The sequence below is a fragment of the Mus musculus genome, chromosome 13 (assembly GCF_000001635.26).
Source record: "Mus musculus strain C57BL/6J chromosome 13, GRCm38.p6 C57BL/6J".
Classification (NCBI taxonomy): domain Eukaryota; kingdom Metazoa; phylum Chordata; class Mammalia; order Rodentia; family Muridae; genus Mus; species Mus musculus.
In genome coordinates this window covers 23,134,223-23,148,859 of record NC_000079.6, presented here as the reverse complement: position 1 = coordinate 23,148,859, position 14,637 = coordinate 23,134,223, and the positions used below count along the sequence as shown (strand labels likewise).

The following is a 14,637-nucleotide window of genomic DNA, read 5'->3' as shown; positions in this document are numbered from 1 at the left end:
AATTTTCTTCTAATATCTTTTTTGCTACCAAGGTAGATGTTTCCTGCTTGGTGGCGAAAGCCTCAACCTATCCAGAGAAGGTATCTACGAACACTAGAAGGTATTTTTAGCCATATTTTCCTTGCTTCACTTCTGTAAAATCAACCTCTTAATATACTCCAGGGCCTTCTCCCCTATGTCTGTTGTCCTGTTTACTCTTGGCTGCATAAGCATTCACTTGTTGGCATACCTTATACTGTTCCACTGTCTCTGTGGCCCAGAACCTGAGGTCTATTATACTTTAGGTCCCTTAACTTCTTGAACAAGCTTTATTTTCCCATAAATGTGTCCATTTGTGCGTTTGGCCTAGTAAGTCTTTTGCTTGCTTTCTGGGCAATATAGTTTTCTTTCTTGTGGGTGCCATTGACCTTCTCTAGGTAAGAGTTGGTAGGGTGACTAGCAATCTGAGTCCTCTTTTTCCTCCATATATTTTAAGTGAATCCATCCCTTAGTCCAGTCCTATTTCCCATCAGGTGTCTCTTGCAGGGCTATAACAGGATGGGCTCCTGCATAGCCACTTCTTGAGCCACTTGATCTGCTTGATTATTGCCCTGGGCCACTAATTCTCTTTCTTTCTGATGTCCTCGGCCTTGAATAATACTCACAATTGCAGGTTTTATAAGGGCATCCAACAGGCCCAAGATTTTCCCAGCTGTTTCCTCTGATGTGAGCAGTCCTCTCTCTTGACATATAGCCTTGAGGACATGGGCTGTGGGAAAGGCATATGTGTTACCCATGTGGATGTTAATTTTCTTGCTAGCTACGAGTTCCAAGGCCTTGGTGAAGGCAATTAGGTCCACTTTCTGTGTCGACATGCCAGGGGGTAGAGGAGCCAGGAGTAGAGGTTACCCCCAGATGACATTTGTGTTGTCCACTACAGCAGCACCTGCTCATCTTTGACCTTCATGGAGAAAACTCCCATCTGTCAACCTGGTAGCCTAAGCTTTCAGCAGGGGGCAGTCAGAGAGGTCTCTCCTTTTGGACCAGTTGGTTGTGACCTGTCAGGCAGGAAGTGTATTTGGGCTCCCATTTTGGAGAGTATGTCTCACCCCCAACAGAGGGTAGGGACAGTCTGGGGTGAACCTAAATGAATGGTATACCTGGCCCATCCCTAAGTCCACTTTTCTTCACATAGTCCATGAATACATTTTGGTGCCAGTGGCTTCTTGGACCCATGATCTTTTCTTGGAAACAGGGCCATCAGTTTGGAGGATTGAGTGTTGAACTCCTGTGTCCACCAAGAATTGAGTGGGTTTTTTTCTACTGTCAGAGTTACCCTGAGTTTGGTGAGAGGGTCTGAACCCTGTCTCACCTAATCACTGTTTCCACCCAGGGCTCACACCTTTGCCATATGGGGCTGCTTTTCCCAAGGCCTGGGATTTCTTGCTCCCAGCTTCTGTTTGTTAGGGCACTCTTGGGCCCATTGGCCTCTCTCCTTGTAGTAAGTACACTGTTACTTTTCCGTCTCTTTTCTCTGCTTTCTCTAACTACTGTAACCGGCACTCTCTGTAGATTCCTTCCCTGTCGCTTTTCTTTCTTTCTCTTTCTCTGCACCTTCTCCTCCTCTGTCTCCCTGTAATTGTAGATTTTCTCAGAAACCTGCACTAAATCCCTCAATGGCTTATGCTGTCTTTCTAGCCTCTGAAGCTTTTTCCTGATATCTATTAGCCTGGTCTATAAAAGTCATTGTCACAGTAGTGTTATGATCCTTGTTGCTGGGGTCATAGGGTGTATATTGGTGGAATGCCTCCATGAGCCACTCTAGAAAGGCTGAAAGGTTGCAAGCAACTCACCTGGTCCCTGCTTAACCACACGTACCTTGGTCAAATTTGTGGGTCATCATGTAGCCCCCTTGAGACCTGCCAGTGGAGCCTGGTGGTGGACCTTCAGGTGCCCCTTACCTTTGCCATATTAAAGTCCCAGTCAGGTCTAGTCAGAGAAAATCTGCTGTCCATGATATCCTGGTCAATTGATGGTGTCCCCATGTCTGACAGGGCTCCCCCCCCCCCCCCCGAGCTTCCTGCATTATAAAGAAAACAGTTTCAAAGAAATTAACTGGTCCTTTGGAAAAAGGTGGGGGGAGGCTTGGGCCTTCCAGTTGTACAAGTTGGCCAAAGAGAAGGACCAATATTACATAGCCTGATTGCCCTGTTCCAGAGGCCCATATGCCCTTTTTGGGAGTGCGACTGTGGTATCAGGGGAGGTGGCTCTCAGGTCTCCTCCTGTTCCTCCCTTCAGCCAAGGGGGTTGCAATGGCCCCAGTCCCATATGGGCTGAGGATCCTGGAACCAGTACCAGTGCTGGTGGACCATGGGGGCAAGGTTAGAGAGAGATGGAGGAGGATGTTCTTGGAGCAACAAGTCCACTGTTGAAGGGTCTTGATTGATTGACTTCTTCTCAGGCCCGGATCCCTCCTCCTGTGCTTCCTTCTTCCTGAAGGCCAGAACCTGTGAGGTTTGTCTTGGCGAAAGAAAGACTTTTTTCTATGAGGGGGGCCCGCCACTAGATTCTTTCAGGTAACTATATAGGGCACTTGGTCTGGGGTGCCCAAGGGATCCTGGCCTAAAGATTCTCTGCTGCTTTGATCACCTGCAAGGTGAGCTGCCACAGACCACCTCAGTCAGGTATGGGGGTCCCTGGAATGAGGGTCCTTGAAGCTAGGTGGTTAAGGATTCAGTGGTGACAAACAGAAACAAACACAGAGGCAGTCTGAATCTGAGTGTATTCTGCAGCTCTCAAGCAGGGGGGTTTAAAAAAAAAAGCAACCAAACATTACATCTTTTAGAAACTATATACAGTGAAACAATTACAAATACCAACAAAAATCAATTGGCAAAGTAAAGCACAGAAATCATCCAAGCATTACAATTCTGAAACGATGTATTCAGTGCATCACAAACAGCACAGGTAATATCATTATAAATCATCAAAGTATAACAATTCTAAAAGGATGTATTCAGTGGGGGCTGTCGTCCAAGGCTAGTGACATGTTTCCAGGAGCAGGCTAATAAATCTTTAATGGTCAGTGCTCTTAACCGCTGAACTAAATCTCTAGCCCCATGGTCAATTATTATTTAACATCTAGTGCCTGATTTTTTTCAATTTTTTATTAGATATTTTCTTCCTTTACATTTCAAATGCTATCCCGAAAGTCCCCTATACTCTGCCCCCACCTGCTCCCCTACCCACCCACACCCACTTCTTGGACCTGGCATTCCCCTGTACTGGGGCATATAAAGTTTGCAAGACCAAGGAGCCTCTCTTCTCAATGATGGCTGACTAGGCCATCTTCTGCTACATATGCAGCCAGAGACACGAGCTCTGGGGGTACTGGTTATTGCTGGCATATGCAATAGTCTCTGCATTTGGTGGCTGATAATGGGATGGATCCCCCAGTGGGGCAGTCTCTGGATGGTCCATCCTTTCGTCTCAGCTCCAAACTTTGACTCTGTAACTCTTTCAATGAGTATTTTGTTCCCCATTTTAAGGAGGGACAAAGAATCCACACTTTGGTTTTCCTTCTTCTTGCGTTTCATGTGGTTTGCAAATTGTATTCTAAGTTTCTGGGCTAATATCCGCTTATCAGTGAGTGCATATCATGTGAGTTCTTTTGTGATTGGGTTACCACACTCAGGATGATACCCTCCAGGTCCATCCATTTGCCTAAGAATTTCATTAATTCACTGTTGTTAATAGCTGAGTAGTACTCCATTGTGTAAATGTACCACATTTTCTGTATCCATTCCTCTGTTGAGGGACATCTGGGTTCTTTCCAGCTTCTGGCTATTATAAATAAGGCTGCTATGAACATAGTGGAGCATGTGTTCTTATTACCAGTTGGAACATCTGGATATATGCCCAGGAGAGGTGTTGCTGGATCTTCCAGTAGTAGTATGTCCAATTTTCTGAGGAACCATCAGACTGATTTCCTGAGTGGTTGTACAAACTTGCAATCCCACCAGCAATGGAGGAGTGTTACTCTTTCTCCACATCCTTGTCAGCATCTGCTGTCACCTGAATTTTTGATCTTAGCTATTCTGAATGGTATGAGGTGGAATCTCAGGATTATTTTGATTTGCATTTCCCTGATGATTAAGGATGTTGAACACTTTTTCAGGTGCTTCTCAGCCATTCAGTATGCCTCAGTTGAGAATTCTTTGCTTAGGTCTGTGTCCCATTTTTAATGGGGTTATTTGATTTTTCTGGAGTCCAGCTTCTTGAGTTCTTTGTATATATTGGAAATTAGATCCCTATCGGATTTAGGATTGGAAAAAATCCTTTCCCAATCTGTTGGTGTCCTTTTTGTCTTATTGACAGTGTCTTTTGCCTTATAGATAGATCCTTTGTAATTTTATGAGGTCCCATTTGTCGATTCTTGATCTTACAGCACAAGCCATTGGTGTTCTGTTCAGGAATTTTTCCCTGTGCCCATTTCTTCCAGGCTTTCCCCCACTTTCTCCTCTATAAGTTTCAGAGTCTGGGGTTTTATGTGGAGTTCCTTGATCCACTTAAGCTTGAGCTTTGTACAGGAGATAAGAATGGATCAATTCACATTCTTCTACATGATAACAGCCAGTAAAGCCAGCACCATTTGTTGAAAATGCTGTCTTTTTTCCACTGGATGGCTTTAGCTCCTTTGCCAAAGATCAAGTGACCATAGGTGTGTGGGTTCATTTCTGTGTCTTGAAATCTATTCCATTGATCTACCTGTCTGTCACTGTACCAGTACCATGCAGTTTTTTTTTTTTTTAATCACAATTGGTCTGTAGTACAGCTTGAGGTTACCAGAGGTTCTTTTGTTTGTTTGTTTGTTTGTTTGTTTTTTCGAGACAGGGTTTCTCTTTATAGCCCTGGCTGTCCTGGAACTCACTTTGTAGACCAGGCTGGCCTCGAACTCAGAAATCCACCTGCCTCTGCCTCCCAAGTGCTGGGATTAAAGGTGTGTGCCACCATGCCCGACATCTACCAAAGGTTCTTTTATTGTTGAGAATAGTTTTTGTTATCCTAGGTTTTTTGTGTGAGGTATGATGTGTGCTTTGAGCTTTACTAAAGTTTCTTTAATGAATATTGCTGCCCTTGAATTTGGAGCATAGATATTCAGAATTGAGAGTTCATCTTGGTAGATTTTACCTTTGATGATTATTCAGTGCCCCTCTTGGTCTTTTTTGATAATTTTGGGTTGGAAGTCAATTTCATTCGATATTAGAATGGCTACTTCAGCTTGTTTTTTCGGACCATTTGCTTGGAAAATTGTTTTCCAGCCTTCTACTCTGAGGTAGTGTCTGCCTGTGTCCCTGAGGTGGGTTTCCTGTATACAGCAAAATGTTGGGTCCTGTTTATGTAGCCAGTCTGTTAATCTATGTCATTTTATTGAGGAATTGAGTCCATTGATATTAAGAGATATTAAGGAAAAGTAATTATTGCTTCCTGTTATTTTTGTTGTTAGAGTTCAGGTTCTGTTCTTGTGGCTGTCTTCTTTTAGGTTCATTGAAGGATTACTTTCTTGCTTTTTCTAGGGTGTAGTTTCCATCCTTGTGTTGGAATTTTCACTTTATTAGCCTTTGAAGGGCTGGATTCATGGAAAGATATTGTGTGAATTTGGTTTTGTCATGGAATACCTTGGTTTCTCCATGTATGATAATTGAGAGTTTTGCTGGGTATAATAGCCTGGGCTGGCATTTGTGTTCTCTTTGGATCTGTATTACCTCTGTCCAGGATCTTCTGGCTTTCATAGTCTCTGGTGAGAAGTCTGGTGTAATTCTAATAGGCCTGCCTTTATATGTTACTTGACCTTTTCCCCTTACTGCTTTTAATATTCTATATTTATTTAGTGCCATTGGCGTTCTAATTATTATGTGTTCGGAGGTCTATTTGGAGTCTATTTGGAATTCTATTTGGAGGTCTATTTGGAGTCTATTTGGAGTTCTATAGGCTTCTTGTATGTTCATGGCCATCTCTTTCTTTAGGTTAGGAAAGTTTCCTTCTATAATTTTGTTGAGGATATTTACTGGCCCTTTAAGTTGAAAATCTTCATTCTCATCTACTCCTATTATCTGTAGGTTTGGTCTTCTCATTGTGTCCTGGATTTCCTGGATGTTTTGGGTTAGGGTGTTTTTGCATTTTGCATTTTCTTTGTGGTATCCATGTTTTCTATGGAATCTTCTGCACCTGATTCTCTCTCTTCCATCTCTTTTATTCTGTTGCTGATGCTCACATCTATAGTTTCTGATTTCTTTCCTAGGATTTCTATCTCCAGAGTTGTCTCCTTTTGGATTTTCTTTATTGTTTCTACTATTTTTAGATCGTGGATGGTTTTGTTTAATTCTATTACCTGTTTGGTTGTGTTTTCCTGTAATTCTTTAAGGGCTTCCCTGTATTTCTTTAAGTGAGTTATTAATGCCCTTCTTAAAATCCTCTACCGCCATCATGAGATATGATTTTAAATCTGACTCTTGATTTTCGGTTGTGTTGGAGTATCCAGGACTCACTGTGGTGGGCATAGTGGGTTCTGATGATGCCCAGTGGTCTTGGTTTCTGTTAGTAATATTCTTTGTTTGTTTGTTTGTTTGTTTTTTTGAGACAGGGTTTCTCTGTTATAGCCCTGGCTGTCCTGGAACTCACTTTGTAGACCAGGCTGGCCTTGAACTCAGAAATCTGCCTGCCTCTGTCTCCCAAGTGCCGGGATTAAAGGCATGCGCCACCACGCCCGGCAGTGTTAGTAATATTCTTAAGTTTGCCTTTTGCCATCTGGTAATCTCTGGTGTTAGATGTTCTAACTGTCTCTCTCTGGAGCTTATTCCTCCTGTAATTCTGTTAGCCTCTGTCAGCACTCCTGGGAGTCCACCTCTCACCTGAGTTTCAGTGGTCAGAGTACTCTCTGCAGGCAAGCTCTCCTCTTGCAGGAAAGATGTCCAGAAGTCTATAGCTCAGAGCCACTTCCTGAGTCCTGGGGTCTGAGCCCTCCCTGGAGCCTGAATCTCTTTTGGCAAGGAAGGTGCCCTGGGGTCTGGGTCTCAGCTCTGCCTCCTGGCTGAGAATGAAGGCCCGAAGGGTCCCTATCCAAGAAGCTCTGTTGCTTCTGCTGCCCACATGCTCTCAAGTGATCCCAAGGTCCTGGGTGTGCTAGGGAGCCTGCGGAATGGAGAGTCCTCTGGAGACCTTGGGGCCCTCTTCTGGGTTGGCACAGAAGATGGCTCAGGCTGGCCCTAACCAGAACGAATCCCACCTCTGGTCAGGCAGGGTTCCTTTGCCCCTGTTCCTGCTGGCACAAGACCCTCCAGGATTCTTTGAAATTGATGTTGAGGTCCACTTGCCCATTATTCCGAGACCTGGGTGTGATAGGGGGCCTGCGGCATGGAGAGTCCTCTGGGGATCTTGGGGCCCTCTGCCACATTTGCGCGGAAGATGGGGCAAGGCTCTTAGTGCCTGACGATTTTTATAAATCTTCAATGTATAAATTTAAACTTTAAAAATTCTTTCTAATTAAGGCTTTCTTTACCATATACCGAAATCCACCTCCAATGACACACATGTAGCCATATGAAATTTTATTGTTGTGGAAGTTTTTATCTATCATAATAGTTTTGTATATGATTTAGAAAGTAAAGTGTTGGTTTCCCTGGGGATAAAGTCATGTTAGTGGCCCCATCTCTAAGGATGGTTTCTTACCCATTATTCTCGCTTAAGATCTTGGCCTAAGCTACCAGGAACATGTAAATAAAAAAAGAAATAAGAGAAAACAAAACAGATAGATTGCCATGAAAACTATGGCTCAATATTTTTTCTCTGGTGAACAGTTCCACAACCAGTTCCAGGAGACCTCCCCCTTTTGAGGTCAATCACCTCAGTCTGTGGAACTTGTCACACAGATCCTACTGGAGGTGGTATGGCATCTCTCCCTTTTTTATTTTTTAATTGAAGCTCGTAAATATCTCTTTTGGCTGTAGAAATGAAGGAAAAGATTTGTCAGAAGATGATGGGAAAAATAAGGAGAAGAATTATTATTCCTGTAGCCATGGTGACAACAATGATCCAATGTAGCCAACTAACAGTGTTTAATGACCATAAACCAAAGGTAATAGACTGAGCCAAATCTACTACATCAGTAGATTAAACACGTGCTTTGCTCACAGCAGAGATTTAGGCTTGTAATTGAGCCATATCATGAGTGATATCATTGTCCTTCCAAATTCCCTCATTTTAATTACAGAGGAAGTCAAATGGGGGGAAAAATCAGCGTGTCCCCCTAGCAGCTCAGAGTCATGACTCTGATATGCACATTATCTCCCCAACTTATGTATAAAGAAGTGGAGGATGGGGAACATAAGCCCCAAAACGAGGTTGCAGAGGCACAGCATACCTGCATAGCAACCACAGCAAGCATAGCATATTTTCTACTGATGGTGGTTTCCCGATATCAGAGATTATTTGTTGTGCTCTGTGGGTAATTTTCTTCAGTTGTCCCCAAGTGGGTAGATCTATTCCTGTGGTAGATGACAGTTCAGGAAGAGCCGAAGCCACCTGTGAAGAAGAGAGATCAAGCGTCTTCATTCTCTTCATGACTTCTTTTGTCTTCTTTTGCTTCTTTCTTTTCTGGATTCACCATAGAGGTTTTCTGGTGGAAGGGTCAAATAAGTCTGTCTGGTATCCAAATAGGGGATCTCTGCATTCTGTAGAAAAAAGCACATGCATATTCTCTTCCAGAGGTAATTAATGCATCTGTAAATACCAAGAGGGTATCAGAAATGGGTTCTGATGCTATTTTAAAAAGAAAAATTATTTCTGTTTCTTCTACAAACTTTAATATAGGGTGTTGAGGTACATGATATTTGATTTGTTCCATGTAATGGGCTAATGCAATTCTCCAATCATCTGCAGAGTGAAGTAAATACTCTAATTGCTTCTTATTATAGGGAATAACAATTTCATGCATATCTTTGCTAAATAGTTCCCTGGATCTTAACCTCCCTTTAATAATTAATTGACTACACATAAAAAGATAAAAAGATACCATTTTTACTTGAGTATGAGGGAGATAAATTCATTCTAACATACATTCTTGCCATAAAAATGCAGTAGCAGTGTATTATGTTTTAATTTGAACTTCTTCCTATTATACGACTAAAGGTGCCAGATGATAGTGGCCCTTTAAATCCTGTATCTACTAATTGCACTCTCTCATAAACAAAGAGTATATAATCTTTGTCTACTTTAAGGTCTAATCCTACACTTATTGGTGTTGCTCTGGGTAAGTTTAAGATGTTAAACTCAGGGGCCAGAGGATTCAGCTTATTTTTACCTTCCTCTGTATCTCTATTTTGCCCCTTTTTTATTTCATGGCAGAGGGCATGCTCCTCACCACCTTTTTGTCTCCTCATCTTTCAGAGGGGTTCCATTCATTTCTCCAATGTTTTCCCTTCCTCACTTGTTCCTAGCCAAAAGATGGAGAAGCGATAATGTTTTCCCTTCTTACACCGATAACATAACCACAGAGGTTGGTTTTTCTTATTTTTATTTTTTGACATCTGTTCTTCTTTTTTACAGTCACAGCTCATATGTCCCTGCTGGCTGCAAAAAAGGTGTGAAACCTTTTGGATTCTTCCTCCTTTTGAGTTCGGAACATAGGCACTAAAATGTTGCCCTTGCATTGCTGCAGCATAGGCCATATTCTGGACCACTGCCGGTGAGGCATCTATACATGCTTTAATGTAATCTAGCACAGTCCCTCTTTTTCTGGTTGGTCTAATTAGCTCCTGGAAGAGAGTATTGGCATTTTTCCATGCAAGCTGTTTTAATAATATGTCAGAGTCCTCAGAGGGAGGAAGCAGTGAGCCATTCAGAGAAGCAGAGTAACCAACTTTCCCTTCTTTACTATTACTGACAAGGTTTTTCCTCCTGTGGTTAACTAGGATATTTAATGGGGTAGATTCAGTCTGTCCAATGTCCAAAAAATGTCATCAGTCTAAGTCCAAGAACACAGAATGAGAAACCAACAAACACACAATAATGGTCTCCAATCTATATTACAAAACATTAAGAATCTAATTTGTCTTAGCAAAAAGCAGCATTTCAGAGACGCACAGCCTTTCCAATCTCTTGCTTTAGTCTGGAGAGTTTCACTCTTGGACCAGGGAAGGAGGTCAGGCAGCTTTAGAGAGCAGTTCAATTGCTCTACCTGAAAGATCTGTTTGGATTTTTCTGTTTATTCTGAGGAGGATCTGCAGTGGCTATAAACTGGCAGTTTTGGTGAACAGGCTTTCATGGTCCTTCATCCCTTCAGGAGAGGTACTCACACAGCTCAGAGCAGTCAGGAACCTCCCTAGTTGATTGCAGTGCAGTGTCTTGAGGATGTGGGGTTGATGCAATTTCTTGACCCTCTGGGTCCTTCATTGCAGGATACTGTGAGTTCTTGGCAGCACCAATGAATATCCTGCTGCTTAACAAGGATATACAACCTTGGCTTCACCAACCAGATCCCCGGTGCTCCCTCAGCACTGTGGTTCCCTTGTCTGTGGGACAACAGGGTACATCTCCATAGCATAAGAAAGGATGGAGTCTAGGATTTAGTGGGCAAGAAGGCCCAGTGAACTCTGGGATGTAAGGTATAGGCCACTGAAATGACCAGGAGCCAGACGTAGAAGCTTGTGTGTTAGCAATCTGTCAAAGAGGTGTTTACACATCAGTGTGCCAGTGAGGCCTGGCCAGAAGCATGGTCTCCAGACCTGCAATGCACCATGTAAGAGAGGCTGTTTCCCAGGCTCTATTGTGTTTCTTTAAGGCTTTACCTGGTTATAAGTGTCCTTCTGCATCAACAATAGGTTTCATAGCATTTTTGGAACCCAGATCTGTCGTATAGTTATTGATTCCAAGTGTCCTGCTCCAGTGACTTCACTTGTCTCACTGTCATCTTCATTCTGCCCTGCAAGCTCAGATCAGATAAGTCACCTCTTCATGTCCAGCTATGCTATCTTGTTCTCACGATCTGGCTTTGGGGTTAAAAACTGAAATAGTGATCTGTGATAGTAACATTACATAAATTAATATCCCAGTACTAGTGACAAGCTAAAAGTCACATGGTAGGGATGGCAGAGGAAGAAAATGGTAAGAATCTGCTTCTTCCACCCTAGAAACCTGAACTTAAGAGCATGTGTTGCTATAATTCTGAAGAAAATGACATGTATTATTATAATGTTTAATTTAATGTTGTGATACACTAGAACATTATGGTAAAGGTCAGTTTTGAGGGGAATGTCTGCAACCCCAGCATTTGGCATCCCAAGGTACCTCAAGGTCAGACTGTGCTACCTACAGGCCACCATGTCTGCCTATGCTACCTAGAAAACATGTCCCCAACCCTAGAATTCATTAAGGTAAAGCTATTTACAATATACATACTTTTAGCTCATAGACAATAGCTATAGAATGTAATTTCAACACTTCTCAGTGAGCATGCAAGACATTAGGAGGATGGACATCTCTGCTGATCAGAACATAGGGGCTGAAACTAGCATAACCAAATTCTAAAAATACTTTAATATTTAGTAACGTAGAATCATGTGTCACTGTGAAACCTGTGTAGAAAGAAAGAATAAAATCTACCCAATAGAAGAACAGGAAGAAGGCCATAAGAATGAGAACACTCCATGTAGCTCTGATTTCAGGAGGGGAGTTGTTTGCAAACCTGGAGCTGTGAAGGTAGAGGACATGCTTGTGGTGCTTATACAGATGGAGAGCCATGGACCCACTGCTCCAGCCCATTAGACTCTGAAAAATAACATCACGAAGAGTCATGAGAGAGAGGAAAAGCCATTTGATGATATGTCTGGATGGTAGCATATAGCAGTGGCCAATGAATGTTGCAGCTACAGACCTGTTCAAGCTACTGCCTGCTTTGATGTAGGAGAGCAAGTTGGAGCTTATGAGAACATTAACAATCCAGAAAAGGAGAAGAAAGGGAAGAACTTGGCATGACGTCTGTGGCTTGAGCTTTGTCCAAATGGTTGTCCTGGGACTGATGGTGACAGCCTGAACCACACTGAGGAGACAGGTAGTGCAGATGGAAAGACCCCGTGCCATCCTTGCCAGATAAACCATCATTTTACAGCCAATATCTCCTAAGAAGTTTCTGAAATAAAACACTGTGACTATATCTGTGACTCCTGTGCTACAAATAATGATCAGATTAGATAATGCCAAGTGGATGAGAATAAGATCTATCGGTCTTTTCTCAGTCCCCAAGGCAGAAGTGTACACATATCTCATGAATACTAAGATATTTCCTACAACTCCAGGTCCAGCTAGAGAAAGGAAGACTATTGCCTGAGTAATTTTATTCATCTTCTGATTTTATGTACAACACTAGGAAAAAAATCATCTAAGAAATGCACATAATACTTTATCTGGTTATTCTGATGAAAGAATGGTCTCAACTATGGAAACACACATGTTCATTTACTTTATGATGCCTGATCATTTATTTTTTTTTCTTTTCTTTGTTTGTTTTTTTCAGGGTGTCCTTTTTTTCTCCATTCCAATAGTAATGATGATGGCTACAATCAGGGCATAAACCTGATAGTTTCCAATTTTTCATGATGATCATTCATTCCTCAGGTCATATGACCACTCTCTTCCCAGACAAAAGCTTAATATATGACATCACTTTGGCACTTTTCAAGCCAATATAGTCCTGAGCACTGGCATGGCAGGCTCCTTCCTCTTCTTTTTCTCACCCAGTGTGAGCTCAGGCTACTGGACTGTGTTTGTGTTTCATCCTGATACTCTTCACTGCCCCATGCAACCATATGATGGTTGATGTTGAATAATAAAATGTTGTTGCACTAGTAAAAACCTTGCAGCTTCTCAGAAGGTTGTGCTTGGTCAGGTGAACCAGGTTCTCAGGTGAGATGATATGGTATCTCCTCTTCCTAAGCCCTTTCACCATAAATTATACAAAGGTTAGTGACTTAGTCAGGGTATGACAGTCTAGATTAGTGGCATCAAGGTGGTGCTAAGTGTGGCAAAAACTGCATCCCCAATATTCATGGGTAGAATTATACTGAAGGTTATGTTCTTTTGACAACTTTTAATCTTGTCATCACCCCTTTTTCTGGGAACACTTCCTCCAACAAAACTCTAAGAAAACTGTTCTTATGGAGTTTTAACAAACATAGGTCCTCCCGATTGTTTTAAAGTTAGTTCAATCTATTCATGCTTTCTGCCAGAAATGCCTCAGCCTTTCTGTCCTTTCCAATATCTCACACTATGATTGTCATCTTTTATGAATAGTAACATTTTTCCTTGTTTTTATATTTTATATTGGAGCAAATTGAGCCTCTGAAGCAAAAACTTATTCCATTTGCTTCACCTCTTGCAAAACAAAGCGCTTCACATGACAACCTTAATTTTAATTTGCCCTCTACAATTTGGTGACTTCTCCACATTACAATTATTTCTGAACTACTTTGAAGCCACTCTTATAAAGTCACATTGGAGCTTACCTATCCACAGGATTACGGAATATCCAAGACTGATCTTTGCTCAACTACTCTACTTTATAGCTCCTGCTTAGAACTTTATCTCTTATGCTTATCCTACCCTCAGAAGACTATGCTGCCCCTATATTTGTTCCCTTACTTCATTGGCCAGTGAGCAAGCCTCAGAGATACTGGCTTGTATGTATTATGTTAGTATTAGCATAGTGCCTGCTCAAAAAGTTTGCATATTGCTCAAGGAAGCTGTTGATTCTAAAATTTCACTTTAATTTCAGGGATGAACTAAGAAACCAATTTTGAGAAACACTTGAGTTGGGCTCTTTCGTGAATATTGATACAGCTCAATACCCTGGAGAAGTCAATGCACTTTGGATGCACTGATGCTAAGTATATTTAGCACTTCCTCACTTGTGCAATGATGTGAGCTTCCAGGGTTCAAGCAACTTACTAAAGTGTGTAGGTTATACTTCAAGAAATGTACTCACAATCTTCCATCTTCTCTCAAAATCCTTCTGCTTACAATTTGATATCTTTTCAGATGTTCCTATGTGATCACTGAGTCAATAGACAATATGTAGATGATTTCCCAGTTTACCATTTATGCCGGAAAAACTACACACACACACACACACACACACACACACACACACACACACACACACAGACACGTGCACACACACACACACACTCACACACTCACACATCACAGACACACACACACCACACACACTCACACACTCACACCACACACACACACACACACACACACACACACACCACACACACACACCATACACACTCACACACTCACACACATACATACCACACACTCACACACTCACACACACACATACACACACACCACACACACCATACACACTCACACACACACACACCACACACTCACACACACACACACACACTCACACACACACCACACACACACACACACCACACACACCATACACACTCACACACACACACCACACACTCACACACACACACACACACACACACACACACACACACACACACACACACAGAGGCAGCCACATATTTTTTTCAGCGTGACTGGGAAGAGACATTTATATCCATACTTAATAAGTTT

The 14,637-nt window shown here is 42.2% G+C and overlaps 1 protein-coding gene across 1 annotated transcript; it reads right to left on the bottom strand.

Annotated features, from left to right (window-relative positions):
* Positions 1-11,478: 11,478 nt before the first annotated feature.
* On the bottom strand, positions 11,479-12,375 carry Vmn1r218 (vomeronasal 1 receptor 218). The gene has a single exon (NM_134222.1). The coding sequence runs from the start codon at positions 12,373-12,375 to the stop codon at positions 11,479-11,481; it is 897 nt and encodes a 298-aa protein (NP_598983.1).
* Between the last annotated feature and the right edge of the window lie 2,262 nt (positions 12,376-14,637).

What these genes read in the sequence shown, in the direction of transcription:
- Vmn1r218 (NM_134222.1), bottom strand. Translation starts at nt 12,375, where the DNA reads ATGAATAAAATTACTCAGGCAATAGTCTTCCTTTCTCTAGCTGGACCT.